General features: G+C 41.9%; 1 protein-coding gene across 3 annotated transcripts in view; it reads left to right on the forward strand.

Annotated features, from left to right (window-relative positions):
• LOC143298835 (von Willebrand factor A domain-containing protein 3B-like) overlaps positions 1–16,753 on the forward strand; it is a 61,908-nt gene that overhangs the window by 27,802 nt on the left and 17,353 nt on the right. For 2 of the 3 annotated variants that reach the window (XM_076611831.1, XM_076611832.1), the window contains 7 exons: positions 1,171–1,325; positions 3,010–3,148; positions 4,649–4,879; positions 6,374–6,556; positions 7,805–7,938; positions 8,997–9,292; positions 11,943–11,990. In XM_076611831.1, the coding sequence (XP_076467946.1) occupies positions 1,171–1,325; positions 3,010–3,148; positions 4,649–4,879; positions 6,374–6,556; positions 7,805–7,938; positions 8,997–9,292; positions 11,943–11,990 (1,186 nt within the window). The remainder of the gene's footprint in view (positions 1–1,170; positions 1,326–3,009; positions 3,149–4,648; positions 4,880–6,373; positions 6,557–7,804; positions 7,939–8,996; positions 9,293–11,942; positions 11,991–16,753) is intronic. The other variant, XM_076611833.1, reaches the window with a different exon arrangement.

The following is a 16,753-nucleotide window of genomic DNA, read 5'->3' on the forward strand; positions in this document are numbered from 1 at the left end:
GATGCTCGCTACTCAAAACATTTTAAATGAATTGTGACTTTCATCACAAAAACAGTGATGATTGATAGCAATCGTAAAATTACCAAAACACAGCTGAACCTGTGAGGTGGGAAAGGTTACACAGGCTTCAATCATAGCAAGACTGAAAGGGTTAAAGTGAATGAAATAGAGTACAATGTGCGTGCCTGTGATCCTAGTGATAGACAGGTTCCCAAGCTTTTCATTGTCTCATCTGAAACTTTGAAAAAGTCATTGTGAGCAGTGTATGGTTATATTTGAAACCAACACCATAAACTGAGTGGCAGAATCAGATAGGCGTTGGATTTCTGATACAGTGTTCACCAGTGATCAGGGTTCAAGGCCCCTTCTTGGCATGGTGCTGTGTCCTTGGGAGAGTCACTGATTTTAATCAGGCCACCCAGGTGTGACTTAGGTTGGGGAAGGTTAAAACAGCGGAAGGAAAGGGTTGGGACCCCGCCTCCCCACACCATGCTGCGGACACAGTGGACCTGCACTGCCCTGATAGCTGTAAAAGGCTATGAGACCTTGAACCTCCAACCTGTGATGTATGTTTTGGTCCACAGACATTTGGAAGGCTTATAATCCCTCTGGTTTTCCTTGTACCCAGCATGCACCCCCCAAAAAATGGAGTGTGGCAGCCTGCTTGGCAAGTTAGATAAACAAAACGGACACACACATGAAATGTTACATGTCTGCATAAGTGTGTATGTGTGTGTGACTGAAACCTGATTGAATGACATAGGAAACGAATGATGATCACCCAGTCGCAACTGTCAGTCAGCTCTACCCAGGTAGGCAGGCTGTTGTGCAAATGACTCCCTATTTGTAAAGTGCTTAGAGCTCGGTCTGTGACTGAGGATAGGCACTGTTTAGCTCTTTCACTGCCAAGTTTCTGTGTGAAAAGTCACAAGCTTCAGTTCATGTCAAAAAAAACACCAGGGGGCAAAGGTCAGTCATTGTTCTATTGGCGGGGAAACTGGCTGCAGCTGTCAAGCTTTGATACACTGTGAAAAATGGTCTTATCAACATGACCCCTAGACGTCAACAAAGTCACCTATGGTGGTGCACTGTCTTGTCAACTAAAGTTGCCGATGGCGGCGAAAGAGTTAAGTATCCATGTCCATATCCATGTCCATCCATGTGTGGCAGGTTGGGCGGGAGAAGCTGGTCCATGCACAGTACTGTGAGCGCTTCCCTGTGGTGAAGTGGAAGGACGGGCGCGTGGTGCACGTGCAGGTCACGCCGGAGGTCCACAGGAACTATGAGAGTCGCATGCAGGTGGCTCTCAGCAGCTTCCAGCAAAGGTGATAACCTTTTTTTGTGTGTGTGGGTGTGGTCATTACTTTTGTTGGAATTAATTGGCAGTGCTGCAGATCAGAAAACAGATGATTGTGTGTATGTGTGTGTGTGTGTGTGTGTGTATGTGTTTGTGTATGTGTGTGTGTTTGTGTGTGTGTGCGTGTTGTATGTGTGTGTGTGTGTGAGTGTTTGTGTGGATGTGTGTGTGTGTGTGTGTGTGTGTGTGTGTGTTGCATTTGTCCATAGATGTAAGTGTACTTTTGCTGGTGTGTGTATATGTGAGAATGAGTATGAATGGATTTGTACTTTTTATAAAAATTTTAAAAGAAGAAATTATATCAGTTGTCTGAGTTTGAAGTGATCCGGTCAGGCATTAACATTGAGACTTCTTTCCCCTTTTCCCAGTTGTCCTAGAAATGAGGCACCACAGCAGAATCAGTCAGCCAGTGGATTTCTGATAAAGGCACTTTACCATGATTTTCCTCACTCCACTGAGGTGTGAATGGGTACCACACTTCAGTTTGGGTAGGTTAAAACAGCAGAAAGAGAGAGAATTGGGCCCGGTTTTCCTGTATTGAGCCCTAGACACAGTGGTTGTGAATTCGCTTCCTCCAGTTGCCTTAAAAGTCTGTCGGACCCCCAACCTTAACTCATTCTACTCCAGGTATGATTTAACTCATACCATGATTACTTCCTCTGTGGACCAGGTATGAATATTCTCGTACCAACACACTGTTCTAATTTCATATATTCTTGTTTTGAACAGTTAGCATTCTAAACTGAACTGTTTACAGATTCCAGAAGCATGAAAATGAAGCTTTGTTCAGCAGATTCGATCAACAATTCTCCATCGATTTTTGTGAACCGCCCGGTTTTTTCTGCAGTGGTCTCATGTAGTGCTGGTCCAGGGCATATAGCTGTGGGGTACAATGAGTTAACTCATTCAACCCTGCGACTGCCTGCTAGGAGGGTGCTGCTTGTCACCATTCTCCAGCTGAGCCCACCGACCAGTCAGGCAAAGAAACACATTCACGTAATCTGGTTCATCAGCTCACATTTATGCATTTAAACTGCTAGGGAAGGGGAGTAACTAGAGCTTATCTTTTAAGTTTTGCTTAAAAAATCAAACAATTAGTGTGTTGTTTTTTGTTTTTGTTGGTTTTGTTTGGGTTGTTTTGTTGTTGTTTTTTGGGGGGGGGTAATTGTTTTACGCATCAATATGGCAAAACGTCAAAGGTTTGCTATACAGTAAGTGCTCAATGAAATTATGATGGACTTATAATTTATCCAATAATTCTTTAGAAAGTGAAAGAGATAAAATTAGTGACTGGTCTAGACAAAGTGGTGGACATTTGAATCAAGAAGATAGTCTACAACCTTCAACATGGACAGGAACTTACATTTTACAATTTATGTTTTTTAATTCAAAATTGCAAATGACATACTGCATCCCATGTCTTGATACTTCAGCACCATGTGTCAAAATCATATTTCAATGATCATGTGAAGTTTAGTAGCTATTGGTTGAGCGGTTGTTTTACACTTGTGCCTGAAGTGAAGCACCCCTTCCCCATTCATGCAGCCGGGCCAAACCATAATCGGGCTGCACAGGCAGAAGACGTAAAGGGCTGGAAGGGTTAAAGTTGGAAATCAGTCCTGACAGACGCATGCTGCATGTGTGGTGTGCAGGATTGACTGGCTGAAGCAGGGCAGCCGGGCGCTGTTTGGCACGGTGGTTGAGGAGGAGATCTACATCCTGATTGACACCTCTGCCTCCATGCAGCACAGCATCCAGTTCGTCAAGGAGCGCCTCTTTGTCCTCATGCAGGTGGGTAGAGAACACCTCTTTGTCCTCATGCAGGTGGGTAGAGAACGCCTCTTTGTCCTCATGCAGGTGGGTAGAGAACAACTCTTTGTCCTCATGCAGGTGGGTAGAGAACACCTCCTTGTCCTCAGAGAACACCTCTTTCTCCTCATGCAGGTGGGTAGAGAACACCTCTTTGTCCTCATGCAGGTAGGTAGAGAATGCCTCTTTGTCCTCATGCAGGTAGGTAGAGAACGCCTCTTTGTCCTCATGCAGGCGGGTAGAGAACACCTCTGTCCTCATGCAGGTGGGTAGAGAACGCCTCTTTGTCCTCATGCAGGTAGGTAGAGAACACCTCTTTGTCCTCATGCAGGCAGGTAGAGAACGCCTCTTTGTCCTCATGCAGGCAGGTAGAGAACACCTCTTTGTCCTCATGCAGGTGGGTAGAGAACGCCTCTTTGTCCTCATGCAGGTAGGTAGAGAACGCCTCTTTGTCCTCATGCAGGTGGGTAGAGAACACCTCTTTGTCCTCATGCAGGTGGGTAGAGAACGCCTCTTTGTCCTCATGCAGGCAGGTAGAGAATGCCTCTTTGTCCTCATGCAGGTAGGTAGAGAACACCTCTTTGTCCTCATGCAGGTAGGTAGAAAACACCTCTTTGTCCTCATGCAGGTAGGTAGAGAACACCTCTTTGTCCTCATGCAGGCAGGTAGAGAACACCTTTTTGTCCTCATGTAGGCAGGTAGAGAACACCTCTTTGTCCTCATGCAGGTGGGTAGAGAACACCTCTTTGTCCTCATGCAGGTGGGTAGAGAACACCTCTTTGTCCTCATGCAGGTGGGTAGTGGCCCACTTCACACAGACCTCTCTCAGAGCTTGGCAAAACTCTGTGTGTGTGTTTGTGACATATATGTGTGTGTTGGTGTGGTGTGTGTGAGTGGTATGGCGTGTGTGTGTGTGTATGTGTGTGTGGTGTGGTGTGGTGTATGTGTTTGCATGCCTGCTTCATTGAGGTCTGCCCTCAAAGCTTGGCAAATTTGAATGGGCATGTGTTGTGTGGTTCAGTGTGGTGTGGTGTGTGTGTGTGTGTGTGTGTGGATGTGTGTGTGTGATGTGGTGTGTGTGGATGTGGTGTGGTTTGTATGTGTATGTATTTCAAAACAATGGTCAAGTCTATTGACTTTTCAAACTGTGTGTAATTAATGATCAGATGTAAGAGATGCACAGTATAGGAGTCTTGACATTACTTTAGATTCAGGAACAAGCATGACACTAAGCACAAAAAAGAAAGAAAAAAATAGCCTGATGTTGTTGTTTTTTTGTGCAGGAACAAATACAACACTAAGCAAGACAACAACAAAAAAGTCTGATGTTGTTGTTGTTTTTAAACAGGAACAAATATGACACTAAGTAAAACAAAAACAAGAAATAAAGCCTGATGGATTTTTTTTTTAATGCAAAACCAAATACAGCATTAAGCAAAACAAAACAAAAATTAGTGTGATTTATTCCCCCCCGGTGTACAGGAACAAATCCGACACAAAGCCAAGTTCAACATGATCGCCTTCAACTCCAAAATCACGGGGTGGCGTGACCGGCTGGTGGAGGTGTCGGAGAGGGCGCTGCAGTCGGCATGGACATGGGTGCAGGGCCTTACCTGCTGGGGCTCCACCAACACCTACACCGCCATCCAGACTGCGCTGGCTGACGCCCACGCTCAAGCTGTCTATCTGCTGACTGATGGCCGCCCGGACCAGGTGAACATACACTGCAGCAACACTGTTCTGTGTGTGTGTGTGTGTGTGTCTGCGTGTGTGCGTGTGTACTTTGAGGGGAATGTGTGTGTGTGTGTGTGTCTGTCTGTCAGTCTGTGTACTTGAGGGGAGTGTGTGTACTGTGTGTGTGTGCTTGAGGGAGTGTGTGTGCGTGTGTATGTGTGTGCTTTAGTGTTTGTGTGTCTGTCTGTGTACTTGAGGGGAATGTGCTTGTGTGGTTGAGGGTGTGTGTGTGTGTGTGTGTCCTTGAGGGTGGGTGTGAGAGATGTGTGTGTGTGTGTGTACTTGAGGGGAGTGTGAAAGATGTGTGTGTTTGTGTGTGTGTGATTGAGGAGAATGTGTGTGTGTGTGTGTGTACTTGAAGAGTGTGTGTGTGTGTTTGTACTCGAGGGGAGTGTGTATGGTATGTGTGTGCATGGGTTATGTGTGTTTGATAGTGGGGTTGAGAGGCTGTGCATTCTATTACAGAATACATTTAGTCCACTGAGCTGACAAATAAGATTTTAATTGACTGCTATAGAGAGATTGCAAATAAGCCTATCAGATAATAAAGTTATATATCAGCAAAGTAAATTGTTCAAGAGATTGTAGTATATCAGGCTGTTAGCTAAAAGTTGTTCTAGACATTATAGTCTGTTAGGCTGCTGGAAATGTTTCTAGGCATTGTAGTCTATGAGACTGTTAGCTAAAAAAAATTTCAAGACATTGTAGTCTTTTAGATGATTTAAACAAGATAATAAAAAGAAATGGTTGGAGGATGGCTGTGGATGTGTTTTCAGTTGTAATTCAGTGTTTCAGATTTCCATGCTAGGGTAGAGGAACAGGAAAAGGAGTGATCAGAAAGGGCAGGGGTGGGTTGAGGGAAGGATGTGAATTCTCCTGTTATCACATCTGTGGGTAGACACTAGGAAGGATGTGCAGCCAGATTTCGTCGTAGACTTTTCATCGCTTGCAGAACGAGAAGTAGGTCATATGACGACATGTGCAGGCCACCACCGTAACCAGCTTCTCTGGGTGTGCATTGTTTTTGCTCGGACAACTTTTTGGTAGAGTTTATAAATGGATCAGTTTGAATACGTAATGGCAGATATATGACAAGAAACACACTCAAAGTAAACATATAGGACTAAAGCAAATAATGGGTGCAATTATATTAAAAAAAAAAAATATATATATATATATATATATATCTTGTATACTTGCAAAAATAGTCACTGAAAATGTTCAAAATCCTTTCATCAGAACAGCGATTTCCTGGACGAAATTTTAGCCTTACGGTGACCTGGAAAAAAGGAAATGGAGACGAGCATGCGCATGCAGTTCTCACTAAAAATAGCCAGGGAACCCCAACAAAAATCTGACAAGAGCAGGCCTGCACGCCCTCCCTATTAAACAAAAGAATGAACGATCACCAGGCCAGCATGGACCTGCCTTGCAATGTAAAACCATTTTGGCTGTGTGTGTGTGTGTGTGCAGCCTCCTAAGTCCATCATCGCCCAGGTGCAGATGCAGAAGCGGGTACCCATCCACACCATCTCCTTCAACTGCAACGACACGGAGGCCAACGAGTTTCTGTTTGAGCTGGCCCAGGCCACAGAGGGCCGCTACCACTACTACCATGAGCGTGGAAACCCTGTGGAACAGCCCGAGGCCTGGCAGGTAGGGGGGGGGCCACAGTTTTGGTTAACCCCTTGGCTGCTGCTGACCAGTATGCCGTCAGTGAAGGGATGTTGCCTGAGTTAAGACTGAAATAAAAAATAATAATAGATAGTACTTACATGTCACAAACTCCCCATATAATGGGCTCAAACTGCCGTACATGAAACAACACATACACAATAGTGCATGATAACACACCTCTGCACATAAACAACAACACATAGATTAAGGTCGGTATGTTGGTCACCACTCTCTATTTGGACTTATTCCTTTTGGGGTGGCATTAAAATTTTGTTTATCTAAAACTACACCTCTTATTGGTGCACTAAATGTCTTTCTGACACTTCTAATTAATGCCATACTGATCTCAGTTCATCAAGGTTCAGCAGAATGTTCAATGCTGGGCTTCGGTGTCTAGTTTGTTTGGGGGTTTTTTTAGGGCTTTTTTCAATAAGGATGGTCCGTGCCTTTGATGAAGGCTGCCACTTATCTCTTACTACCCTGTGAAGCATTATGTGGCTGGTCACATTGTTCACACTTGACTATGTTTCTTGCTACAGATACAGTCACAAAACACAAAAAACACATCAAAATCGACCCAGACCTTGCTGAGATATTGCTTTGAACACTCATCAAGGCAGTCACCATTTGCAATAAAGTAAACAAATGCAAATGAGTGACAGGACAGTTGATAATGTCGTTACCCCTAAACCGCTGATATATCCGCAGTCAGAAGTGAAAGGCTTAACAGGCATTGGGGCAGTGAATTCCTATTCACTATGTCCAGAGCTTTGCAGAGGAAGGCTGGGCCTAGTCCTCTGTTTCAGCCTTGTTAACCTTTCCCATCTGTCAGAAACCCATTCACACCTGGGCAGAGTGAGGGAATTCGGAGTAAAGTGTTTTTCCCTGTGACACAACTCCAAAACGGTGCCATGGGGGGGGGGCAGGGGGGGGGAAGAGGGGGGGGAGGCAGGGGGTAGTGCATAAAAAGATACAAACATAAATTGAAAATCATACACAAACACAGATACAGAAGAATTTTTGACACATACATATTCATGTCAATATGAAAACTGGTGCATGCACACACACACACACACACACACACACACACACACACACACACATTTGAACATGAGCTGCACATTGCATATGGATGGGTTCTGATGACTTGATCTTTGGGTAAATGGTTTTTGATTTAAATAGATAAACAAATAGATAATATGACCACCCACTGTCGGTGCACAGAGCCAGGACATCAAGCTGCTGAAGGACGAGATGGCCCGGGGGTTCGAGTACCTGGATCAACTGGCAGAGCTTCGTGACCAGTGTGCCTCGCTGGGCTGGAAGAAGGAGGTGGAAACCTTGAAGAAGTGCAGCAAGTGAGTTCACATCATGAATGATATGGATGCTCATCAGTTCACTTCAGTTCACATCATGAATGATATGGATGCTCATCAGTTCGCTTCAGTTCACATCATGAATGATATGGATGCTCATCAGTTCGCTTCAGTTCACATCATGAATGATATGGATGCTCATCAGTTCGCTTCAGTTCACATCATGAATGATATGGATGCTCATCAGTTCACTTCAGTTCACACCATGAATGATATGGATGCTCATCAGTTCACTTCAGTTCAGTTGCTCATGGAGGCATAACTGCTTTCGGACAAATCCATATACGCTACGCCACATCTGCTAAGCAGATGCCTGACCAGCAGCATAACCCAACGCACTTAGTCAGGCCTTGAGGGAGAAAAAAAAAGGATACATTAATTAAACTGATGAATAGATAAGTAAATAAATAAACTGATAACATAAAATGGTAAGCAGATAGATAATGAAAATAAAATGCGGGAAAATAGAAAGAAAATATGTAAAAAAATTTATTAAATAAATAGACAATAATAATAATAAATAGATAAAGAAATAAGCAAATAAATATAAATAAACATACAGACACACACACACACACACACGCACACATACACTTTCAAACACACACACACACACACACACACACACACACATATGCACAACAGATATGCAACAAACATGAAGTTTCACAGATATGATTACTCATGAATAAAATGCAGTGCCTGTCCTTGGTCAGAGACCAAGTTCTATGCGCTTTACAAATGCTGAGTCATTTGCACAACAGGCTGGCTACCTGGGTAGAGCTGACTGACAGTTGCCATTGGGCGCTCATCATTTGTTTCCTGTGTCATTCAGTCAGTGACACAGAGAAATCTATTGTAACAAAAGAGTAATACAACAGAATACTAAACTATACAATACACTACATCAATACAATACAATGCAATGCAGTGCAGTGCAGTGCAATGCAATACCATACCATACCATACCATAACATTCATTACAACACAGCACAACAACACAACGCAATACAACACAATGCAAAGCTGTTCCTGTGCAGAGGCCACTCTCTGCCGGACGCCCCGGGACGTGTGTCGGCCGTCCCTCCTCTGGAACCCAAAGAGCTGTTCCGCCCAAACACCCCTCCCCGACCCCAGTCTGCCCCCCCTCCTCAGTCCCCCCGCCACACACCCTCCCCTCCCCCCAACAGACGCCCCTCCTCCAGACCCTCCTCTGCCATGGGACAGCACCCCGCCAGGTCGCTGGGATCTCCGCGGGCCACACGACGACCCCAGTCAGCCAAGGCCGTCCAGCAGTCGGTGAAGACGTCTCACCGCGGCCGCAGACTTGTGGCAGGTGAGGGAGTAGAGTGTGTGTGTTGTGGTCGTTAAAACCAAAGGAGTGTGTGTGTGTTGTGGTCGTTAAAACCAAAGGAGTGTGTGCGTGTTGTGGTCATCAAACCAAAGGAGACTGTGTATGTGTGTTGTGGTCATCAAAACCAAAGTAGAGTGTGTATGTGTGTTGTGGTCATCAAAACCAAAGGAGAGTGTGCATGTTGTGGTCATCAAAACCAAAGGAGAGTATGTGTGTTGTGCCATCAAAACCAAAGGAGAGTATGTGTGTTGTGCCATCAAAACCAAAGGAGAGTGTGTGTGTTGTGCCATCAAAACCAAAGGAGAGTGTGTGTGTTGTGGTCATCAAAACCAAAGGAGAGTGTGGGTGTTGTGGTCGTCAAAACCAAAGGAGAGTGTGTGTTGTGGTCGTCAAAACCAAAGGAGAGTGTGTGTGTTGTGGTCGTCAAGACCAAAGGAGAGTGTGTGTGTTGTGGTCATCAAAGCCAAAGGAGCGTGTGTGTGTTGTGGTTGTCAAAATCAAAGAAGTAGAATTGACCAGTGTTTTGTTTGATGTGTCATTGTTGATATTTCTGAACAGTAACAGCCTGAGGTCATTGTATAGTGTTACATTTTTTACTGACAAAAATGAAACCGAGTTGAAAAAGAAAATTTTGTGGGTGGGTTGGTCAGTAGAAAAGAACATTTTTGGGGATGGGATGGTCGTTTGATGAAATCACTTCCACATGCATCTGATCTGAAACGAAGGGAATGCAGCATCTGTGAAAAATGCTACTCAGAACTTGTTCCTTTGTGATACTGGTCAAGGTCACATCAACAGTTCTTACTTCACCCCTTGACTGCCTTGTCTGTGAAATCAACACAGCTCTTGGAGCTTTCTGTGCTGCCTGTCTCCATTAGATTCAACGATCTCTTGGTTCTGTGATGCCTATCTCCATTAAATTCAAGGATCTCTTGGAACCATAAGTTTGACCTATATCCATTAAATTAAAGGATCTCTCAGAACCTTAAGTGATGCCCATCTCTGTCAAATCAAATGAGCTCTCAGAGACTTTGGTGATGCCTGTTGCCATTAAATGAATGTAGGTCTTTCATTTATATCATCAAAAGTTTGTGCATATTTTAGAAGGTTGAGAACCACTGACTGGTTTTGACGGTCTCAGACACACAGTCCTTTTAAACATGAGGATATTATGACAGATGTGGACAGTGACAAAGAAAACTTGTACAATGATTCAAGAGATAATTCCGATGAAGAAGAGACTGAGGCTTCTTGCTACTTTTTTTGTTTTTATGGTGAGTGCTTATGAGTTTGTTTGCAGAAATGTTCACAAAATATTATAAACATGTAACCATTTCAATTAATACTCAACAAACCACAAAGTTAGTCACTTGTTTTTACTTCCATGTGAAAATAGAACTTACTGTGCATCATTCGGTATAAATTCGTGCATGAATTGCCACAAATAAAGAAGCTACAGTAGTTTCAGCTTAACATAGTACTGACATGGATTTTCCTCAGCATATGGAATACAGCTGACCTAAAAAAAAAAAGTGTTGACAGTCAAGGGATTAAAATTTTTAATTACACATACTTATCCATGACCCACTAGTGCAGACTCCGGCAGAGGTCCAGACATTCCTGTCCTGTGCAAGCTACTATCCGCCTATGTGGAGAAAACGAGGCATTATTTAAGTCTGACTGTTTGATCTCTGTGATATTTTCATGAAACATTGGTGATTGGGAAAGGGAAATAATCATTCCATAAATAACTTGGACATGCATGCATTTTGATAGATATTTTTTATCACGCATTATTCTTCTGCTTTTCTCAGTTTTAGTTTCAGTTTCTGTAGGCAGTGTCACTGCATTGGGACAAATCCATATACACTACACCACATCTGCTAGGCAGATGCCTGACAGCAGCATAACCCAATGTGCTTGTCAGGCCTTGAGTGCATGCATATATATTTGTGCATCTATCAGAGTGAATTTCTTCTACAGAATTTTGCTAGAGGACAACACTTTTGTTGCCATATGTTCTTTTTCAGTGCGCAAAGTGTGTGCTGCACACAGGACCTCAGTTTATTGTCTCATCTGAATGACTGGATGCTCAGTTTGAATTTCCAGAAAGGGCAAAAGCAGGAACCATGCCCAGATCCTCACGGACATGTATTGGCAGATAAGTGTCTTTACCATTCTGCCACCTTCCTCTCTGTGCTTTACATCAGTATCAATCGGTTACCTCACATTAACACACATACTCATTTATACCTACCAACACATGTATGCACCGCTCCCCTCCACAGTCATGCACATACACATGGTATTTCCAATACTTTAGTTTCCAGCTATGTTTGTCAAATGATTTTTGAGAATTATCAGGACGGATGTAAAACTGGTTATTTTATACTAACTTAATAGGCACAACAACCAAAAGAAAATAATTATATATTTTTTTAACCATACAATGCATGCTTTGTATTGTTTGACAATCTGTTGTAGTTTGCATATTGTAGACTGCTGTAGATTTGTAAACCATGATATGCATTATTTGTGTGATGTGTGCTTTCAAGCAAATACTTGCAGTTGTTGTTGTTGTTTTTTATTGTGTGTGTGTGTTTTTGTTTTATGTCTGTTTATAATTACAAAGGAAATACACAAACTCTTCAAGCAGCACCTTCAGACCTAAAGTGGAAAGGTATTTTTACTGTACAGCATGTAGAGCAACAAAGCTTTGCCCATGTATAGTTTTGCTTTGGTGTATATTGGTAGTGGATGGATTTTTTTTCTTTTTTATGCTGCTTTAGAATCTAAATTTGCAGACATTTTCTTGTGTTTTTTCAACGCTTGTTTCTGTGTTATCTGATGTAGTTCGTGCCTGAGTGCACATCCTCAGAACTGAGCTACATTTTTTTTTTTTTTTTTAATTGTATCATTTGATCAGTCGTTGTAAATATGGTCAGGGGTTAACGAATAGGTTGGTTTTTCATTTCAGATTGCCCAGTACAAAGCATTATTATCCTAACTTATGTTATTTTTCCGGTTGTGTATAGTAGGCTTTTTTCAGTAAGAACACAGAGATCATGCATTTTCAAACAGAGTGTTTTTTTTTAATCATTTAGTGTCTAATGCTTGGAACTGGAACATGATCCAAGTGCCCTACTTAACAGTGTAATTTTTTTCTTTTTTTTTCTTTTTTTTTTTGCACACACACACACACACACACACACACACACACACACACACACACACACACACACACATATATATATATATATATATATATATATGTATATGTATGTATTTGTGTGTTCATCCTATCTGTATGCCCACCCATTAACATACTTATCCAATTCTTAGTTTATTTTTGACATTGCATGCACTGTGTATATTATATGCTGTGTGTATGTATGCATGTGTCTACTATGGTGTGTATTATACATTATATCTTTTTATTGAGTGTGCATGATTTTTCAAGTGTGTGTGTGTGTGTGTTTTGAAGTAGATGTGTTTGCTAGAGTCAGAAAGCATGTCTCATCTGAGTGGAGTGATGGCCTAGAGGTAACACATCTGCCTAGGAAGCAAGAGAATACGAGCACGCTGGTTCGAATCACGGCTCAGCCGCCGATACTTTATCCCCCTCCACTAGACCTTGTGTGGTGGTCTGGACACTAGTCATTCGGATGAGATGATAAACCGAGGTCCCATGTGCAGCATGCACTTAGCGCCTGTAGAAGAACTCACGGCAACAAAAGGGTTGTTCCTGGAAAATTTCTGTAGAAAAATCCACTTCGACAGGAAAAACAAATCAAGCTGCACGCAGGAAAAAAAATAACAAAAAATGGGTGGCGCTGTAGTGTAGCAACGTGCTCTCCCTGGGGAGAGCAGCCCCATTTTCACACAGAGAAATCTGTTGTGATAAAAACATAAATACAAATTTCTGATTCAGTTTCAAGGAGGCATCAAGGCATGCAGATGTATACATATACGCTTCACCGCAAATGCTTTGAAAGATTTTTTTTCTCTTTTTTTAAATGAAAGGGGATAGATGTCTAACCTGTGCAGCCCGTCACAGTGGTCAGGCCTTGAGATCCGACCAGATGCTGCAGAGATGAGAGGGGGGAAAATTATGATAATAAAACTGAAATAGAAGAGATAAACTAAATAAGTAAAGATATAAATTGAAAACAATGAAAATGTACTTAAAAGACTGACTGACAACATTAAAATGATTCCCTAAGGAGGGGAGTGGGAAAAGTAACCTTTTCTTAAAGCATTGTACAGCACCTGATCAGTTTCAAAAGAACTGCAGTCCGTTGCTTCTTTTCTTGTCTATGTTTTATAATTATGTTTGATCATATAATTTTTCTTTATTCAAACGCAAACATTAATTTTTCTCTCTTCTTCGGTTGGCACTGATACACTGATTTTAGGTGGGGTTTATCATGCACAGTTCCCTAGTTCTTGTGTGTGTGTGTGTGTGTGTGTGTGCGCGTGCGCGTGTGTGCGCATGTGTGTTTGCATGTGTGTGTGTGTGTTCATGTGTGTGTGTTTTTTAACTGTTTCTTGCATGTATTGAGAGTTTCTCTGTGGTTTGCGGCTGAAAATCAGGAGCCTGCTAGTCCCTATAGGCCATTATTTGTTTTGGTTGCAGTCAAACACTGTATTTCTCTGTGGAGAAACAGGAGAGAAGCTGCTGCATGAGCACCCTTTGGCAATCAGATACATCATGTTTTCTCTTTTATTTCATTAAACTTCATTTTGCTTGTATGTTTATCAAACTATTTCCTTTGACAGTATGTCTTCATTTCCACACCTTGGACTGAGGTGGCTGAAAAGTCTCAGAGACTATAAGAAGATTCGGTGGTAGGAATTAGTGGTCAAGACTCTGCAGGGTTCTAGTTCATGTAGTTTCTTTATTAGAAATCTGTATTTTTAAAGTTCATTTTAATGTCTCAAGTTTGTTTCACCTCAAAGGGGCATATCAAGTTTGACTGTAATTTGCAACCTGAAGGTGGTTTTATACCTTATACCAAGGAGGGGAAGACCACAGTATCCACTCATACCCCTTGTTATGTGAGTGTGGGTGACTTTGTTTACTACTGTTTGCCAAACATGGGAAGATCCTTTGCACTGCCTACATTGATGCCTTGATTTTGTACAACTGACCAAACAGGGAAAGACACAATTCCCTTTCATACCCCTTGCACTGCCTATGTTGATGCCTTGGTTTTGTACAACTGACCAAACAGGGAAAGACGCAATTCCCTTTCATACCCCTTGCACTGCCTACATTGATGCCTTGATTTTGTACAACTGACCAAACAGGGAAAGACACAATTCCCTTTCATACCCCTTTTACTGCCTACATTGATGCCTTGGTTTTGTACAACTGACCAAACAGGGAAAGACACAATTCCCTTTCATACCCCTTGTACTGCCTACATTGATGCCTTGATTTTGTACAACTGACCAAACAGGGAAAGACACAATTCCCTTTCATACCCCTTGCACTGCCTACATTGATGCCTTGATTTTGTACAACTGACCAAACATGGAATGACACAATTCCCTTTCATACCCCTTGTACTGCCTACATTGATGCCTTGGTTTTGTACAACTGACCAAACAGGGAAAGACACAATTTCCTTTCACACCCCTTGTACTGCCTACATTGATGCCTTGGTTTTGTACAACTGACCAAACAGGGGAAGACACAATTCCCTTTCATACCCCTTGTACTCCTTATCTGGATGACTTTATTTTTTGCTATGTGTGTTTTGTCCTGGTAGGTTTTTGTTTTTGTTTTTTGGGGTATACGTTGTTTTGTTTTTTTTTAAATTGCCCCTCACCATGATAACATGCCTTCACTCAGCCATCTATAAAAATGGTTGCCTGTTTAGTTTTGCCTTTTAGATTTATTTTGATTTTGTAGTGGTTAATGTTTGCACTTGTTTGAGTAGAAATGTATGGTCATTGGGTCATTGCTACTGACAGTGCTCGAAGTGTACATTATTTTGTAAGGTATGCAAGACAATGCATTTCTTAGAAGTACAGCTCTATAGGGCAGTTGACAGGTGTGAGTTTTCAAAGTCATTACCCCAGCTTGATCATTTTCCAGCTTCTTGCAAGAAAACACCTGTGAAAGTCTGATCCGTTTAACCATGAGCTTGTCCTTATCTGTATATGTGTTCATACCTGACTATTTCTTAACTTTCTGTTTTTCAGAAAGTGTTTATTTTGTCTCAGAAAGAGTTTTTGAGAATAAAAGTAATCACCATTATAATGTAATTGTGGGTATAATCGTATCATTATCTTACTGATTTATTTTAGAGATCAAAACAATGGTTCTTGGTCTGTGGGTATGTGACTGCATGCTTCTCATTTTTGCTTCTGAATCAGTGTGTATGTCTTTGTGTGCATGAGTGTGTGTGTGTGTTTGTGTGTTAGTCTCTGTGTGTGTCTGTGCTTGTGTGTGTGTGTGTGTGTGTGTGTGTGTGTGTGTGTGTGTGTGCAAAAGATTGATTGTGCATAACAGAGACAGAACAAGTATTTTTGTCAGCCTGTAAGTATGTTGACAACCAATGATAGAAAAATGATATTTTATGCTTTTGATGTTTGGCTGAAACTGTGGCACATATCTGTTACTGTTTTCATTGTGGCTTAAGAGTGCTTAAATATATTTCATTTGCATGATACTAACATTTTTCATTTTTGTCATTCCTTTTTTATTTGTATGTATGTTATGTTATAATAGATTGGGTTGGGGGGGGGGGGTTTCTTATTTTTTTATTTACCTGAAGGTGGATGATACATACTATGGAATATATGTATGGATAGTACATGTTGTGGAATATATGTATGAATTGTCATATATTGCACTGCCTGTCACAGAATGTAGTAAAATTGAATATTTGAAACGATATTCGAGCAGAAACATCATTGTTTGAAGTCAGCCAGAAGAATAATTTTCCCAGACTGACCTGCTTTTAAATTCAAAGGGTTCCAGAGAAACTGGCAATGATGAGGAAAATGATAGATTCTGAAAAACAGTACAGTATCAGTATCAGTAGCTCAAGGAGGTGTCACTGCGTTCAGACAAACCCATACACACTACACCACATCTGCCAAGTAGATGCCTGACCAGCAATGTAACCCAACAATACAGTAATGCCAGAACAGGCTTTGTTGTGCCATTCTGCATTGTTATTTGCGAACAGTCATTGTCACTGATAAACAATACTGAATACAGTCCTTTAAAGTGGGAAAAGATTTCAGGTAATAAAAGATACAAAATAAAAATCCAAAGGATATGCTAGCTTGTGCTGGTTTTTATCCATGGATTTGTTGTTCAGTTTGTTCCTGTCAGAATGAAACAAAAGTCATTTGCAGCCTTTGTTGTGGGGATGTGTGTCAAAATGTGATGGGGATTTATTGTGTGGAAGGGGAGGGTTAGGCCCT

This window comes from Babylonia areolata, chromosome 24, assembly GCF_041734735.1.
Source record: "Babylonia areolata isolate BAREFJ2019XMU chromosome 24, ASM4173473v1, whole genome shotgun sequence".
NCBI lineage: Eukaryota > Metazoa > Mollusca > Gastropoda > Neogastropoda > Buccinidae > Babylonia > Babylonia areolata.